At 33.2% G+C, this 18930-nt stretch overlaps 2 protein-coding genes across 2 annotated transcripts; both read left to right on the forward strand.

Moving 5' to 3' along the window:
- The first annotated feature begins 2173 nt into the window (after positions 1-2173).
- LOC101258883 (sulfite exporter TauE/SafE family protein 3-like) lies at positions 2174-8164 on the forward strand. Its single transcript, XM_004245214.5, has 12 exons — positions 2174-2938; positions 3638-3797; positions 4443-4643; positions 4731-4795; positions 5031-5064; positions 5175-5248; positions 5328-5414; positions 5550-5600; positions 5693-5914; positions 7253-7346; positions 7435-7575; positions 7667-8164. The coding sequence occupies exons 1-12, from the start codon at positions 2723-2725 to the stop codon at positions 7750-7752; spliced, it is 1431 nt and encodes a 476-aa protein (XP_004245262.1). The 5' UTR covers positions 2174-2722; the 3' UTR covers positions 7753-8164.
- Positions 8165-10288: 2124 nt separating this feature from the next.
- On the forward strand, positions 10289-18531 carry LOC101259179 (uncharacterized). Its single transcript, XM_004245215.5, has 6 exons — positions 10289-11198; positions 13421-13548; positions 16026-16129; positions 16290-16377; positions 17286-17347; positions 18057-18531. The coding sequence occupies exons 1-6, from the start codon at positions 11086-11088 to the stop codon at positions 18207-18209; spliced, it is 648 nt and encodes a 215-aa protein (XP_004245263.1). The 5' UTR covers positions 10289-11085; the 3' UTR covers positions 18210-18531.
- The last annotated feature ends 399 nt before the right edge of the window (positions 18532-18930 follow it).

The raw sequence follows: 18930 nt of genomic DNA on the forward strand, positions 1-18930 counted from the left end.
TATTCATCATGAGGGGTTGATAATTTTTTCCAATAATAAATACTAGTCATTGTATTATGTGTTTGAATAAAGATACTTCATGGTAGTTAATCATATAGAGAAATTAAAATTATAATATTGATTCTGTCTCGAAGAGTAAAGATAATTAATTTTCAAATCGTACAGTTCACTTATGAATAATATTATTATTGTTATTTATATATAAATTTTTATTTTCTAATAAGTTTAAGCGTTGATGATAAGAAATGTAATAAAATAAATATTTTTTCTTCACTTTTAATTTAAAGTCTCATGCTTTAAAAAGCTAACTACTTTTTTTCATATGTAAAAATTAATGAATTCAAATTAATTGACGCACAATGTGGTCAAACTTTCAACTTTAACATCTCAAATGGATATTTTAAGCTATAATATGATTAAATAATTAATAAGGATTAAAAAAACGTGTGTTTAATTAGTTACACGAAGTGGACGGTGGGAACAAAATAAAAATTCACAAATGTTACACAATTCATACAATGAGATAAATTTTAGACAAAATCTTGAAGAAAAGAATAAACAGAAAGAAAGTTACCTTATTTTATTTTATTTTTAAAAAATGGTAAGAGGATAATTAATATCATTGAATATTACCAGTAGAAATTTGGTAGAAAAATACAACACATATTTAAGTTTTTAATTTTATAAAAATAATTGGAGAAATTGAAAAGAAATAAAGACACTTGGCCCCCCTCAAGATGCAAATGAAGTATTTATGTGTATATCTTTTCTTGTTGTAAAGAATCACTGATGAAATTATTACTCATATTGCATTTTCAGTGGACACAATAATTCTTGAATATATATAACAAATTAAAATCACTAAGATAGTACTATATTAAATTTTCGGATATATTTTAATTCTCTCCAGAATACATTTCTAAGTCTTTTTCGATATATTTTTCTTTCTAAGTAATGCATTGAACAATTAACAAATATATCTGTGAGCAATGAAAATTTGTAATAGAAAAAACTTTTGAAATAAGATGTATTTTGCGGTTATACTAAATAAAACTCAAACTTTACCTTACTAATAAATAAATACTTTAATTTTGAATATGCAAATTATTTATTCGGATTATTAATTAATTAATTTTTAAAAAATGGAACTAGTGAAGGTGTAAAAGCATGTGCTAAACTTGGATCAATAATCATGGATGTCGTGTACTAAATTGTCAATATTTAGCTTTATAAAAGAATCAAATAAAAAAATTGAAGACCTGATTCACATCTGAATCAACTTATATTTATTATATATTTTTTAAACCATAAATGTTAACCACTTTCTATGGTCTTTTGTGTTGTGTTACCTTTTTTACTAAATATGTCTTAATTAATTAATAATTATCATTAAATTAAACTGTGTTAGGTAAGACTTGTTTGGTCCTGGTTTTATTTCTGGCATTTAGAGTAAGATCTCTAAACAAGAAATATAATTTATGATAATAAATAAACTAAAATATTTGATTCTTTACATTTTTACTCTTTTTTTTTTGTATCCACGTTGGGTGAGAATATTGGATTACAAATTTGTTTCTTTTTTACCCATAATAAGGTTTTGTCCTTCCTCTAATTTATGGAGTCCCAATAATTCTATTTATGTAGAAAAATTTGATGGATAAACCCTTTTCATTTTGAAAATGCGATATAAAATTAAATTGATTTAAAATTAACTTTTTAAGATTATATATATATATATATATATATACTATAAACATTAAAATTGGATAATTTTGTAAAAGTTTTTGCTAACAACTATTATTGAGGGTTATGCTCCGATTCTCCATTAATTTTGTTATGTTGATATTGTATTTTTTAAAATATACTAAGAGCCTGTTTGGCTCAGCTTAAAAGCTGATCAAACTGACTTAAAACCTGATTTTTGAGTTATTTAACCGTATGACAATACTCAAAATAGCTTAAAATTGTTTATATTTTAAAAATTCTACCCTCGCTAGATTCTCTTTTTAAAAACAAAAAGTTACCCCAATTTTATAGAAAAAGGGAAAATTGGGAAACAAAATAAGGTGCACTGACGTTTGTTGCCTTTTGGCCCACCAAAAACTATGTCGTTTTGTACTGATTAACCACTTAAACTGTGTCGTTTTTTGTGGCAATAGCTTTCTAGTTTCTTGAGTGTGTGTATATATATATATTATTCTATTCGAAAATAAAAGTTTACAATTTTAATGTAAAATAAAAATAAATAGATTCGATATTATTAGAGTCGTTAATTTAATAAGTTATTTATTTTCTTTTGAAAAAAATTAAATATATTTTTAAATTATCACAAAAAAAGTAAGATATTTTTGATCATGTCCTAAAAATATAACGAAGGATAGTCAGAGGGTATACATTTTTTTTCTTTTTGACACCCTAATGAGTATCTTTTTATATTAGTGTCATTTTCTTGATTATATATTCATTCATTCATATTCGTATCTACCATTTCTCCAATTTTTCTCTGTTTCCGTAGTACCCATTTCTTTTCTTTGGTTAAAAAGAAGGAAATTTCCTTTATTTACTACCAAACAAAGAAATTGGGTCATTTAGTTTCTTGTTTCGAAGCTATAACTTGTTATATATACTGTGTTTGAGTTTCTGACAATTCTGCAATCACTTTTGAGTTTTTTGGGGTTTTGGGTTTGTGGGTGTGGAGAAAAGCTAGCATTTTGTTGTTGTTATGGCAGGAGTTGGATCAAGATGGAAGGTTTTTCGGCCATTATTGTCAATTTCTTGGAGTTTTCTTCTGGCTGCCATATTTGTTTCAGCTGAAAGAAGTTTGAAGAAAGAAATTGTTGCACAAAATGCAACTCATCAGTCAGATGCTGATTTACTTACTTCAGTTGTGCAATTCTTGTGGAAGCCTGATGAATCTGGTTACCAACATGTTTGGCCGGTAATTTAAAAATTTGATCTTTTTTAATTCTGTTGTATTTTGTAGTTTTTGAGTTTTTAGATTAGTGGTGATTTGTTAGTTTTGTGTGATCTAGTATAACATTGTTTGATAGTAATAGTTGACTAGTTGGTACTGTTAGTGAGCCTAATTTAGTTTGATTGGGTGGGACCATTAATGGACTAAAATTGAATCTGGATCAATTAGAGATGCTTTGAGAGTAAATGGAACCCACATCCATGAAATGCATCAATACCTTATCTTTATGCATGTTCTTGTGGTGCTTTTTGTTTTTTTCTTCTTCTGAAGTTGGAGAATATGGATGTCAACATGTATATTTATTTGCTGTTTGAGATCAAGAAGAGATTAGGAATGAACATGTATAGAAAAACTGGTCAAAAAATTCTAAGATGGAGTCATATGAGTAAGTTGGTCAATGTGAAGTTTGCAATACAGAGTAATTAATGTTAATTTTCCTTTTGAAAGTGACTGGCATGATGCTTCTGATCTCTGAGATGGTGGCATGTTGGAATTTTGACTTGTGATTGGGTTGCCACTTCCATGTGCTACATTGACTTATATGATCTTACTTTTATAGCTTGGTCATATTTTCATTAGGCTCCTGACCTCCTGTTTTGCCTTATTCCTTTGACATGGTTGACAAGGGAAGTTTTGAATGTGTGTTACTTGATGTCATTGCAGGACATGAAATTTGGATGGGAAATCATTGTTGGTTCGATAATTGGATTTTTGGGAGCAGCATTTGGGAGTGTAGGTGGTGTTGGTGGTGGTGGCATATTTGTTCCTATGCTTTCTCTCATCGTTGGATTTGATCCAAAATCATCTACTGCGATTTCAAAGTGTAAGATAGCGAGCCTAGTATAAAATTGACTTTTAAGAAATTTGATTAATAAGTTCATGATTTCAAGGACTTAAAAAGTTGTGGTGAATATTTAGTTTATTCTGATCCTAGTGGACTTGCCCATGATTTCTGAAGTGATGGAACTTACTGATAAAAAGAAAGTAAAGACAAGGGAACTTAATGAGTAATAACTTAACAGACTCTGAAGTTTTCGCCTGGAATTGTTCCTTACTCAAGTTTTCTGTGGAAGACTATCTTCATGCTCCTTCTTATCAACAAAAAAACTTCTTTCCCTCCAGAGTTTTCGAGCTTCATTCAGTCATCTTTTGTTGGCAGATTGCTGGATATTCATTTCCCTTTCTGTGAGAAGTATATAGGGGCTTTAGCTTAAGACACCTTTTAAAAATGTGAACAGAAAATAGCTTCTAGATTAGACAAGCCATGCATATCAGATAATTTACTCCCCGCAGATGCGTTTCCCCCCGTCTTTTCCCTTTAGCCAGGATAAGTGCAAACTCCCTGTGAAATTCACACTATATCAGCACAGTGCTGTAGTAACAAGTCTTAATTTTTGAATTTTCATCTTCTCTTATTAGCTACTCTCTCCTGGTTAAGGGACTCACAGATTCTACTCTTGATTGTCAGGTATGATCATGGGAGCTTCGGTCTCTACTGTTTACTATAATCTAAAGCTCAGGCATCCAACAATTGATATGCCTATTATTGATTATGATTTGGCTGTTCTCATCCAGCCAATGCTGATGCTTGGCATTAGTATTGGAGTTACTTTTAATGTGATATTTGCTGATTGGATGGTCACTGTTCTGCTAATAATACTCTTCATCGGTAATATTGCACTTGAAATGTGACACACTTTGTGATTCCTTTACTCACTGCACCAACAAAACTTCTGAACTTGTGTAATTGTTGTAGGTACATCAACCAAGGCCTTTTTGCGAGGGGTTGAAACGTGGAAGAAAGAGACTATCCTGAAAAAGGTTAATGAATTTTTCTTCCTATTTGAATACTATCATGTTTGAATTGTTGGTACTTTTGCTCCCTCTTTTCACCCATTCTAGTGAGCATCCATTCTGTACAGTAGATAGCATGTCTGATGGGGGATTTTATTTCTAGTATCGTGATGCCTTGTCCCATTGGATTCTAGCAAGGCTATGTAAATAAGGTCATATATGTCAAGTGTTGGTTCTGATAATCATGTGTTTCTTACTTCAGGAGACTGAGGCTGCGAAAAAGTCAGGCGCAAATGGTAGGCTATAAAAACATTTTTTTAAAATTATATATGAATTAATGGGATTTCAATCTCAGTGTTCTTTTCTTTCCTGCTGATATGGTTTTTTGTGCTCATCGCTGGTGAAGACGCAGAGTATAAGCTCCTTCCTGGTGATGCCAACGATGCTGAAAAGAAAAAAACAGAAGTTTCCGAACCTGAGGTAACTTACTGTAGATCTTGAAATGACAATATTCTGCTTCTCCTGATAGTTTAGATCTAATAAGCCAATGTCATTTTAGGTGCCTATCATGGAGAATGTTTGCTGGAAGGAAACTGGACTCCTGTCTTTTGTTTGGGTTGCATTTCTAGGACTGCAAATCGGCAAGGTTTTCATCTTTCCTTATCCACATTTTTTGTTTATGATCCACTTATGCTCAGAGTTGATGCTCTTGAGTTTGGATTGTTTAATAAAGTTGTTTCAAATTTTGTAAACTAACTCGCCTTGTGTTTTGTTGAAACAGAATTATACAGACAATTGTACACCACTATATTGGGTGGTGAATCTGTTGCAGGTTTGTGTTTATCTATGTTGAAGATTGATGCAAACTCTTAAATCTTAAATATTATTCTAGCAATGAATATGAACTGTTTCAATGTCCTGCAGATCCCGGTTGCCCTTGGTGTATCATCTTACGAAGCTGTTAGCCTGTATAAGGGTTGGAGAAGGATTGAATCCAAGGGAGAAGACGGAACTAACTTCCGGGTGATGCAACTAATTGTTTATTGCTTTTTTGGAATAGTAGCTGGTATGGTAGGGGGACTTCTTGGATTGGGTGGAGGATTTATCATGGGTCCTATGTTTTTGGAGCTGGGCGTTCCTCCTCAGGTGCGTGTATATGTTATCCTTGAGTGGTATGGAGCAAAAGAATATCATTATTTTTTTCCATATATTAGGGCTACTTATCTATGGTTGGTTCATTTTGTGGTTATGCTTCTGCTGAGTTTTATTTCAGCCGATAATCTTTTATGATCATGGCTTTTACCATGTCCATATGGTTTTGTTAAAAAACATAAACAACCATAAAATTGGACAACTGGTCCCTCAAAGTTGGTGGTAGGCTTTGGGCTGCAGGCTGATCTGTCTGATATGTATGGCAGCTTGAGCTAAGCCAGACCAAACTTGCATATACAGGCAACAAACCTTTTAGAAATTCTCTGAAAATAATCTATGGGTACTCAAAATGGCAGATCATAATTGAAATTTTTAGTTATGAGTTCAAGCATGTACTTTTTTGGATGCAAATGTAAAGTCAAAGGGATCTTAGATATGTTATATACACAGATAAATTCTTGACTTCCTGGATTGGAAGAGACTTTCAAACAATGAAAGTCCATAATAAGGTGCCCCAGATATCTCGATTAAAAAAAGATGGCCCGAAGATTTTTGATAGAGACCATTTCAATCATCACTTGTTTAGTCATGTTTAAATGCGCCTCCTGATTTTTAACAAATTCCATTGTCAATAGAAACAGTGACTTTTCACACAAAAGTTTGTGCCGAATGTTCACTTAATTGGGTGTTTTCCTTTTGAATTTAGAATTTAGCAAAATTCTTGGATACATCATTTCTCGACATATTGGATTTAGCATTTGTGTATTATGACATCACAAACCATCTTCCTCCAGCCACATGAATCATTTCCCAACTTTCCTTCCGTATTTCGTTTTACCCATACCTGTATCCATGTTAATGTTACAGTCAAAAGAGCTTATATCGTCATCTCTGAAGTTTCCCATATTTTTTTATTTCCCCCATGTGTGGCTGCCTTTTTGTACTGTGGTTTCATTAGAATTACGAATTTCAGTAAATTGAGTTGTTTGATGCTTAGTCTTTAGTGTCAGTATATATCGCAAGCAGACATTAGGAAAATCTTTTATGCTTTGGGTCCTGGACAATCTCTCACCATTTATTTCATGGAAGTTGTCCATGACTAAACTAAGGATGAAATTTAAGATTTTTATGAGAAGTAAAATTATCCAGTTTTACTCGGATACTATTTTTCTTTTAAAAGTTAATCCAATTATAATTTATAAACCAGCATATGAATAAATTAAAGGGAGTTTTGGAGGAAGAATCGTTTTACTTGATCCGTCTTCATATCTATTCAACTTCTTATCGTACTTAATAGCGATTGTCTCATGTTACTGTGTTTCTGCTTACTAGGTTTCAAGTGCCACTGCCACCTTTGCAATGATGTTCTCCTCATCAATGTCTGTTGTTGAGTATTACCTTCTTAAACGTTTCCCAGTTCCTTATGGTATGAGCTGATCTCTTAAATTGACAATGGACTACAAAGTAGAGTTTTCACCTTTACATAGGAATTGAAAGTTGTATTCTTGCTGCAGCTCTGTACTTCGTTGCCGTGGCAACTGTTGCTGCTTTGATTGGGCAACATGTTGTAAGGAGAATGATTATGATACTAGGAAGAGCATCACTTATCATCTTCATCCTTGCCTCCACAATTTTTGTGAGCGCAATTTCACTAGGTATGTATATGTATTTCTTTGGCAACTCATCAGCATCAACATTTAGTTCTCCTCTCGAATGAAATCATCACGTCATTCTTGATTCTGACAGGTGGGGTTGGTATCTCAAACATGATTGGAAAGATCCAGCGCCATGAATACATGGGATTCGAGAACCTTTGCAAATATGATCCTTAATTAAGTTTCAAGTTTAGGTGAAGCAAACTGGTCGTAGATTAGTGCTTCCCTAACTGAAGTAGAGGTTTATGTTGGAGAACGATTCTTGGGTTGGTGGAGGAAGATGAATCACCATCTCGATTTATAGCTAGTTCAATTCTACATTAGATATACACTGGCAATGAATCTGCTGTGGAAGATTTCTGCTCTGGAGAAATCTGTTGTGGTATATTTATGCTGTGGGTGTTTTTCCAATAGGGAATTTATTGTCTTTTTTGTGTGAAATGGAATTCAGTTTTGAACACAAGAAATAATGGGAGACAAAAAGGTAGAAATTCTCAAGTCATTTGATTTGTAAAACTCATGTGTTATCTTGGTGTAAAACACTACAATTGAATTATTATTGATTCCATGTTGCCCCTTTTGCTAGCAAGTAGTAGTACTTGAGCTTTATTTACTGATGTCTCATTCAAAGGAAAATAATTATTTTTGATGTCTTGAAAGTTGTATGATATTTGAGGACATTGTGTCAAACATGATTCACTATTGTAAGAAAATGATGATTTCTTCTTACTAATTGCCAAATGCCTACTAAAGACGCTTGAAACACTTGGTGTTCGATATTTGTATTGACGATTTGATTTTGCTTTGGAAAGTTTTACATTGGTGTTTAAGTGTTCTCTGATAAAGGCGCCGCCATATTTAGTATGGCTTGAATCAAGATCTTTTATGTATTAAGATACCCACTAAATATCTAGAAATATTTAATTATGAATTCACCTACTATTGTTTCGAATTCATAAACTTCAAATGTTAGATCCACCTCGACAAGTGAATTCAACAGGAACTAGGAATTTTGATTATTGTTGCACTTGCTCTCTATTGTATGCTTACGAATTTTACTTGGCCTCTCCAAGTTTTGAACAAAGTTATAACCAATTGAATAAGTATGAATAAAGGATCCATGGATGAAGATAGAAAGTTTATTTCTAATCGTAACTAAATCTTCAAGTTTTTATTCGTATCAGATTCTTCAAAAATATAAAATTAAAAAAATGCAATGTGTATCTGTTGACATTATTGAAGAGTTCAATCACATATCAATATTCTATTTTTGTGACATTCTTATTCTATGAATGTGTTCACCTAATCCAGTTGCACGCATGTAAGTTTTGGTCATATTTTTGTAAAAAATTATATAGAGGGATGGCTCTAGTGGATTGGGTAGCCATGAAAGCTACTATTCAGAGGACTTAAATTCCAGCTAACAACTTTAGCCCCAAACTTATTGTCTTTTTGAGTTGGCACATGCGTGTCAATCAATTTGAATCAATTATTTCTACTATTATTAACCCCTCAAATCTCAACGTGTCTCATGGTTGACAATGAGGGGGTAGATTTTTGTCCTGTTCGATACTCATTTTAAGATTTAATCCATTTTAATTTATTTTTATTTTAAGGTCAAAAATAATATTCTTTCGGAGATCAAAAAAAATTATTTTTCACGAAAAATGAAGAAGGTAGTGGGGTTTGGAGGTGCCGGGGGAAGGGGGTGGAAATGGTCAGAGAGTGAGGAGGAGACAATAAATTTGAAACATCACTTATGTAACTTGTTTTTTCTATATCTATTAGGGAAGTAATTTTCCTCATTTAAAAAAAAAATTAGATAAATTACCCGCGCTTTGGCTGTGATAAGCTACCTCGTTAAGCCTATGTATGATCATCAAATAAAATATTTTCCTCCTAACCGAACACAAGCCCTAAAAGAAAAATGTTAATTAATGTAGAATCTTAGCCCTTAATCTTTCTTTGAGGTGGATTTATAGTGTAAATAACAAGCAATTTCTAGCCAGATGAGTAAATTGCACTTAATTCTAAATTATATAAAATGAAAAATGTCATAATTTAGGATATTGAAAGTCAAATATGGATGCCAAGAACCAAAGCCTAGTTGCTGCCTACCATTATTTTTTAACAAATGATTCATGAGAAAGACATTCAAATAGTTGAAACTTTTCTTTCAAATTTTGAAATTAAATTATCGACACATAATTATTTGACTTATAATTAAGGGTTTGTTTGGCTCACTTACTAATTATTGCCAAGTGTTTATTTATCAATTTAGTTCATTATTTCTAACATCAAATTTGAAACATGTTAATACGTAATCAGTCTCTTAAATTTATCAGGATATTTTATTTACACACTCAAACTAAGTCATGTTAAAACAGAAACCTCAATTTCTAATAAAGTGTTCCAATTAGGCACTTTTAGTTTAAGTTTTTTTTTTATTTTACTTTTATGCGTGTTTTCATTTGTCTATTACGTAGTTAAGTTAAACACATAAAATATGTCATATCATTTAATTATACACATCGATCTCAAATAGAAAATGTCATAGGCTTTACAATGTATAGTTAAAGGAGATGATATATTTTATGTGCTTAACTTAATTAGATAATAGACCAATAACAATACATAAAAATAATGTTAAAAAATTGATCTGAATGTGTCCACTGAAACCTTTAAAATATTCAATTGGAACAAAACCTTCTCCGAAAAGTCTATAGATTGAGAATTTTCAGATTTTCACACACAAAATGTTGCTACTTATTTTTTCACATTTATATCGGTAACCCTTTAAACTTCTCAGTAAATTATATTTAAACATTTGAAGTACGATATGCTCTGATTAAACACATGAGAATTTCTTACTCAAATTTTAAAAAAATCCTTTTGCGCATGCTCTCAGGCACCAGTTACTCAGTTGCATTAAACACTTAAAATACATCACTTTTCTTAATTATACACATTAGCTAAATAAATCGTAAAACCCCATGTTTGTTCCAATTGAGGCCGATATATAATCAAAAGAGATACCACATTTTATATAGCAGTTAAGTTATCCACGCAATAGACACATGATAATACACCCAAAAGCTTTTCCATATCTTAAGTCGAAATATACACTAATATAAACACTTTATCATAAATTCAAATGTTAAATTAAATCATGTTATAATTCAAACGTCTAAATAAAAATTTATTGACAAGTTTGCGGAAATATTATGTTTTCCTTTTTTTATTTTATTTTATGGGTGAAAATTTTTTAAAATAATCGTAGAACAACTTTTTTTTTTTCTTTCAAAATCTAATCAATGTCCAAATTTGTAAGGAAGATTTAGCTTTGTTTGTACGCGAAAAGTGCGGTTTCAATAGTTTGCAGGCTACCGCTATATCCACCTGCCTATCTGACTCGGGAAAAACTCGTCGAATCTGCTTTAACAAATTAGGGCTTCGAAAACCCTAAAACAGAGAGCTCGTTTTTTCCTTTTTCAATCGGAGAAGAGAAAAATGGTGTTCTACTTCAAGGCTCGACCGGAAACTGGTGACTACACCATCTTTATGGGTCTGGATAAATATGAGAATGAAGAACTCATCAAATTTGGCTTCCCTGAAGACATTTGGTAACAACCCTTTTTCGGATTTTTGTTTTCTTTTGTTTTTGGGTATTAATTGAGTGCATTTATTGGTGAAAGATGAGACCTTTGTGTGCTTTGAGGAATTTTGGGTTTGACTTCTAGTGTGGTTTGTTGTAAAGTTCATCTTTTTAGAATGCCCATTTCATTGATTTGTTGTTCTTTGATTGCCCATATCGTTCTTCATTGTTGACTTTTCACCTAGTCAAGTATGAGCAGTTCTTGAATTGTGTAGTGTTTACAAATTCATAAATTCTCGTTTTAATCCTAGTGTGTTGTTCATTGTGTTTCGACTATCACATTAGTTTATTGTTGTTTTTGGCTCCTTTTCTGGTAGTCTCTGTACTGTTTCCTTGTTAATTGCTGTATTCTCTTCATTGTTTCCTTCTTTGTACCTGGATTTGTTACACTTGAGCCGAGGGTCTCTCGGAAACAGCTTCTCTACCTTCAAGAGGTAGTGCTAAGGTCTGCCTACATTCTATCTTCGCAGACCTCACTTATGAGATTTTACTGGGTATGTTGTTGTTGTAGTGGTAGTTTCTTGTTTTATGAACAGTCGGGCATATGTACAGATTCTAACACAATATTTGCAGATTACAGAAATTTACCAGATTCTGTTTCAAATCTTACATGTTCCTATCATTCCCCTATAGCTGGAGAATTCTTATTGTATGCTTTTTAGCTTGTTGCAAATATGACTACTCTTGGAGCCTTAAAGAGATTTTGCAAGTGCATTGCCTAGTTGGTTGTTTTCGAATTGACAAAAGTAGTATTATTAATCCTAATTTGATCTCTTCTTCTTTTTGATAAAGTAACTCTATGTTTTATGTGCACTATCCAGTAATATGAAGCAATATGCAGTGTGGCTTGACTATTAAAAGTCTATCTTTGGTTGTGCATTTGATCTGATTTTTCAACTCTTAAAGCATATACTTTTAACAGAGAGATTTGTGTGTGACAAAAGCTGTGGCTTGATGTTCTTCTTCTGCTCTTGATTGGCCTCCACGTCTTGTTTTTTTATTTGCAGTGATATTGATATTGACTGCCAATTAGAACATAAAAATCCATCAGTGGATCGTTTTTTAGATGGGAGTCTTTCCTTGTATACATAAAGTAACTGAATATTTTTTTCCATCTTCATGTAATACATCATGTTTTAGATGTATGTCAATGTATCTTAGAATGAGAATTATTGCCTTTGAAGTTTGATGGAGCTTGTTGAACTAAGTAACCGCACTAATATAAAATGAAATATTGAGTTGTATTACTATAGAATAGTTGAACTTGCCAAAAATGATTAGTTTAATGTGTCTTGGAAAGTTAGGGGACTGAATTTGTGATAGAAAGAGGAGGCTAATTAGAAATATGCTACACACGTGGAAAGTTGATGTAGTGTATTTCCAGGTAACAAAGCTAATCTGGGATATCCCAGAGATAGTAAAGGAAGTCTGGGTAACAATTGGGTAAATCATATACAATTGGAAGCCAGCGAGGGCATTGTTATTATGTAGTTACACATGTGGATATTTAGATTAAGTGTACTGACAATATTAAAATCTATTCCAACTAGTTTATATTTTGTATATGGATCTTTTTCTTATATTGTGTCTTATTTTAGCTAAGTCTGCATTAACTCCATGAAATTGTAAATCTTCTGAGGCAACTTCCTTCCATGTAATTTAAAGTCTATCTTGTCCACTTTTAAACACTTTCACTCACCATAGTTTCACACCTCTGGGTCGATGCAGGTCATGACCAAAATCAACCCTAGCACATCCAACATTTTTGATCTTATCGAATCTTGTATTCCTGAACATCACTAATCTATTGGCTACCAGCTATCCATCAATTCAAGTAGTAGGTAGCTCTATCCATCCAAATTAGCGGGGAAAGAATTCACCTTGTATGTTCTGTGCTAGAATTTGAACCTTGAAACTCAAGGTTCTTACCACCTCTAAGTCACCCCCTTAGGGGCCTAATGGAAGTAGATCTTTAACTAAACTTTTTCCTTTGCTTTTGTGAAATTTTTGGAGGTTATGTGAGTGTGTATGGCTATTGGTTATTACAGTTGCTTGCTTAGTCTTTGAAAGTATTAGATTGTTGCTGAGCATGTAGTACTATATGCAGACTGTCTTATGATAAAGATGTGTATATTTATTATTCTTTGATATATATGTGAATTTGATTTGACAGCGTTTACTATGTTTTAGGTTCCATGTGGATAAAATGTCATCAGCCCATGTTTATTTGAGATTGAACAAGGGTCAAACATTTGATGATATACCTGAAGGTGTATTGGAAGATTGTGCTCAACTTGTCAAGGCGAATTCTATCCAAGGTAAATATTTCTATCCCGTAAATGTAACACCTTATTCATAGGTTGATGACTTCAGAAATACCCTTCCGGCCAAAAAGAATAAAAAAGGAAAAATGGAAAAGAAGTGTCATTGTACCTGCCTTAAGATCTTTGGTGAGACATGTTTTTTGGCACACTAGAATCCGCTTTTGGAGTAGACATGATACGTTCTCAATGTGAAGCGGTTTATGTTTATGTTAAAAAGACTATTGAAGTTATATGCTAGTACATGCCATAGATTCACCTATATTGTACGTGTTACCTGATACTCTTACACAAGTAGTTATTGTACATTGTTATTAGATTAAGTAGGCATTTTGGACATGCAATTATCATAATTTCAGGTTCTCCAAAAAGCAGGATTTGGGGTTCCTAATTGTGATATAATTTTTTAAAAATGTAAAACATGATCCATAAGTTTATATTTTGTGAAAAAAGACTCTTAGTTGTAATTAGTGCGAACAAAGACTTGTGTTCAGTGTGAAGAGGTTGTCCATACGGCCATACCAAATGAAAGTATTGTCCTAAAGAATAACACGTTTTGTAGAGGAGGCAGTATCCTTAGTAGATCTTATAGGTTTTTTCTAACTGTTACGATTTCATAATGGGATATGCTGTCCTCTCTCTCTGTATTTATGGTATTGGCACTATCCGCTTGCCTTTTTCTTTAATACTCAAGTTACCATTCTCAAAAATATTAAAGAATAACTAGTTACTACTATTGTTGACTAGTTGATCTTTATAAAATTATGTGTATCTGTAAGTTAGTAATCGCAAACATTCCAATATTATCCTCTTGCCATTTTCTTTAATACATCAAGTTATCATTCTAAAAAATATCAAAGAATAACTAGTTACTACTATTGTTGACTAGTTGATCTTTATAAAATTATGTGTATTTGAAAGTTAGTAATGCTTGCAAACATTCCTTTATAAAAGGAACATAGAGCTATGTGATTTATCATTGCTGCTCCTTAGGATATTCGAGTATCTTGTTTATGAACTATGGTTTGTTCATTTTTAAGAATGTGGAAGAATTCGAGAAATTTTGATAGCTTACACAACTTGTGGGTTTTTCATTTTTATGAAAAAAATACAACTTAAGAAATCCAAAATGCTTGTGATTTCAAATCATGTTCAAACAGGGTCTCAAGTCAATAAGTTCTCCTTTCACATGATATGAGGACCTCCATGGTTTTCATGAAGACCTAGTAGCTTTTGCCTAAGGCTGCATACCCGTGTTAAAACTTCTCGTTATTCCTCAAATTTGCTAGCTTTGCCATTTTTGGTCACTGTTCCAGCTGCATTATTTCTTCTTTTCAATTGCTTTATATCTTTTTCTTCTAATCATTTCGGATTTACCTCTCTTTCTCATCTCTTCCAAATTAGTATTCGATTTTTCACTGTCATTTTTCATATCATAGTCTAGTCAACTCATGCCACATTTAATATTAGCATCTAGTCAGCTGAGACGTCATCCTCAAGTCAAGGAACGTATTATTGTTCAGTCAGTTGAAATGTCATAATCACCATCCAGCTTCTGTTGCCTGTCTAGTGAGACATTCAATTAGTCTTATCAGCAAGACATCACTATGCAGTGGTTCTCTCTAGTCAGCATCTTGGTAATGTCACATTGTAATCATTGTTCAGTCAGCACTTCGTCAGATCCATGTCTTTTTCGCAATACATTACTTTCCTGACGCTCTTCCGGCATCACATTGTTTCCTAGTGGCAAGTCACTTTCCAATGTGGATATACAATTCTAGTTGTTTCACCACCTTGCATTTGAAGTAGTATGTCGATAGGCAAAAGGATCAAGTTGCTTTAAGAATATATCTAAATGCACAAAATCTTTGAGTTCAGTGAATTTAAGTAGGAGATGTTGCAGAACATTACATTATATGGACATCGTCGAATATTATATATTTGACAGTAAAATATTTACTTGCCTCGAGACATATGTACTACCTTGATTTAAAAAAAAGAAGGTAAAATAACAGCTTAACATATTGCTAGTAACCTAGGAGTAACTATATAAAAGAGTTTTTCTCATTTATTGTTTCTAAATTAAAAGAAAAATTTCTGTCTATTTTTTTTTTTTTTAAAAACACTACGGGAGGTCTACCTTAGAGTCACATATCATGGCTATTCATGTGCCTTGATGCATATTTACAGTTTGACATGTTTGGCTTGGTTAATTGACCCTTTTTCTAGTGTGTGGGGTTTGAAGACCTTAGTCAAGCTTTTCTGTCAAGGGGAATGTATTATTTAGTTTTTATTCTGTTGTAATGTCATTGTCAGCATATATGCTCGTAATTGTACATGAAACTCCGAGTAACATTTAAATCAATAATCTAGGTTTAAAGAATATGTTGAGACTGCTATTTGGGTAACTTTTCTTTATACTCTACCCTGTCAATTTATTTAAATATCTTGGCAATTTGACCTTATTTTGGCAGGAAACAAGGTAAACAATGTCGATGTTGTTTATACTCCATGGCAAAACCTTAAGAAGACTGCCTCAATGGATGTTGGGCAAGTTAGCTTCCACAACCCAAAAATGGTGAGCATTTTCATGCAGTTAACATGTTTTTGCTTTAACTAACCTGTGCAGGTTTATAAATTCGAATGTTTTCCAGTGGTTGTGGAATTTTTTTCGGCGGTGGGAGGTTTTGTTTTTATTGTGGATGTGAAAGTTAATATATATCATGATTTTTTATTAGGTTCGTACCGTGAGGGTTGAGAAGCGAATAAATGAGATAGTCAATAGATTAAACCGTACAAAGGTGGAAAGGAAGCCCGACTTGAAAGGTAAGTTGCACATTCTGCATATTAGTTTTATTATGAGTAACCTGCAAAGGCTTAGAGAATTGTCTGCTGGAAAAATAATAACTACCTATTCTATTTCTACGCATGAAAGTTTCCATTTCTTAGGGTTTCTCGATGTCTGATGCACTTCTACAAATAATAGTAACAACAGCATACCCACTGTGGTCCCACAAGTGTGGTGGGGTGGGGTGGGTGTGTGCATAGACATTACCCCTACCTTTGTGGGGCAGAGGGGTTGTTTTAGAAGACCCTCTGCTCAAGAATCATATTTCAGAACAGATTTGAAAAAATAAACTAGAGTAAATAAGCTATGATGAAAATAGCAGAGAAAGAAAAGTACTAACAGCAAAATGGTAAAGATATCGAAAGTAAAAGTAACAACAGTAGTAATAAAACTGAAGAATACAATTACGCTAGCAAATTAATAATATTATTACTTGTAAGGGAGCAGAAAGGTGCTCCGACCTACTACTGTGCTCTACCACTGGGAAGAGTGAAATTGCTCGACTACTTACTAACCGTCTACCCTAATCCTCAACTTCTTTGCGTTCCTATTTAGTGTCATGTCCTCTCCCCAATTTTCGCAAATACTAAGATTGAAACTTATTAAGCACTAGTAGCTAAACTTCTGATGTCCTTGTCAAATGTATGGTCAATCTATCGAAGTTAAAACTTTTAAGGCTCCTGCTAGTTAAACTGGGTTTGTTAAAGTGGAATATAGGGAGGAGAATCTTCTTTTTTGATTGGTGTAAACACATTGGTTTCTTGTTAAAAGGAAATAAAGTTTCTCTGTACTACTTCCCCTATTTCCCCTTCCTCTAAACGAGAGTCTAGATATTTATCTTGTGCAACAGTTCAGTAGTGATAAACCTTCTTGTTTGTGTTTTTAGCTGAGCGGGAGGCCGTCAATGCAGCTGAAAGGGCGGAGAGGAAGCAGCAGCTTAGGGAGAAGGTAAGAGTATCTTTTCTTGGAAAGAATGGTTAAGTATGCTTGTTGAAAGTTTGAAACATGGGAACTGAACAGCACAAGGCATGCTGATGTATTATATTTCTGGGAAAATCAAGATATAGTGGGGAAATGTCCACAGAAATATATGGCCTTACCCAGTCCGAATGACCTGCAAACCTGGAATCTGCACCTTATTGAACATGCGTAACCTGTCTCTTTTTAAGTTTGTGGACATGACTTGGTAAAAAGACTGATGATCACTAGTTCTATGTAGATTTTTTTAATTGGGATCTAATATAAGGACTAGACTAGGTTGTTGGTTATTATACTGGGATGGTGGGATCTGATATAGCTTATCTTTGCACATCTTTATAGTCTATGATTACTTCCCCTGGATTTTTATAGAGTGATATAGTACTCTGGAGAAAATTGCTCAACTTGATACAAAAATTGACGTCCTCGATTAATAAGTATGGAATGGGGAAGTCAAGAAAGATAAGTTTTACAATCATATAGCCTTTTGCTTTTTAGTATCTTGTGCTTTAGGGTAGGTTCTTTAGTTTTACTTCATGCCATGCTTGCTTTAAGTTGTAGCTTTTCCTGCTGCTACAGTTTCTTACGTATGCAGTCGAACGTTTTTATCCAGCTTTGAATGTTTTAGTGCATTCTGATGTACATGTTTATCTCATATCTTTTCGTTTCGGATGATCAGAAACGAAGAGAGGATATGGATAGGCTTGAAAAGGAAAGACAGGCTGAAATGAGGAGCTACAAAAATTTGATGGTTGCTGATAAGATGACATCTAACAAAGACATTGCGTCAGCTAACAAGTCCCTGCAAGAGATGGAGGAAGACTTCATGTGAATGCAAAATCAAATGGATTTAATTGTTTCAATCGCTGTCATGTTTACAGAATACTGAATGAGAAGCTGCTTAAGAAGAATGCAGAGAAGAAAAAGGAAGATAGGGGGCTGGGGCATCGGGGTGAGGTGATCTTTTGAAATGTTGTGTGTTCTTTTGAAACAATTATGATCCTTATTGAACATGATCAAATTGATCTTTGTAGGCCTGAACCTGTTTGTTAATAAGGGGGGTATAGGAGCCATATGGGTTGGAGTTCAAGGAGAAGCTTACTTGTAAAACCAGTGTTTTTGAATTTAATGGTGAAGATGACTTGTTATGATTAGGAGGAGCACTTAATTGTTTTTCTTTCGCTCTCTTTTTGAATTACATATTGAGTGCAGCTTCTTATTAGTCAGCTTGCATATGTGGTCTCTTACATGGTACATCTTGAAAAAGGGATGTTGAAGAACCCCAAGAGTCAATTGTTGGAATGGGTAGGAAAAGATTTGGCCATCAGTTACTACTCAACATTCATTTTCTATATGCTTGCCTTCCAGGTGCTTTGAAAGAAAAGAGTGGATCCAACCAACATTGACTTAACTATGATGAAAGGTTTTAACTAGCATTGGTGCCAGTGGATAGTTAGTAGTTTCTGGTTCACATAGGTGATGTGGTGTCTCAAGAGTTTGTGGTGTAACCTAGAAAGAAATGGAGAGATGTTGAGGAAAGTGGAAACCATGAG

The sequence above is a fragment of the Solanum lycopersicum genome, chromosome 8 (assembly GCF_036512215.1).
Source record: "Solanum lycopersicum chromosome 8, SLM_r2.1".
Taxonomy (NCBI): domain Eukaryota; kingdom Viridiplantae; phylum Streptophyta; class Magnoliopsida; order Solanales; family Solanaceae; genus Solanum; species Solanum lycopersicum.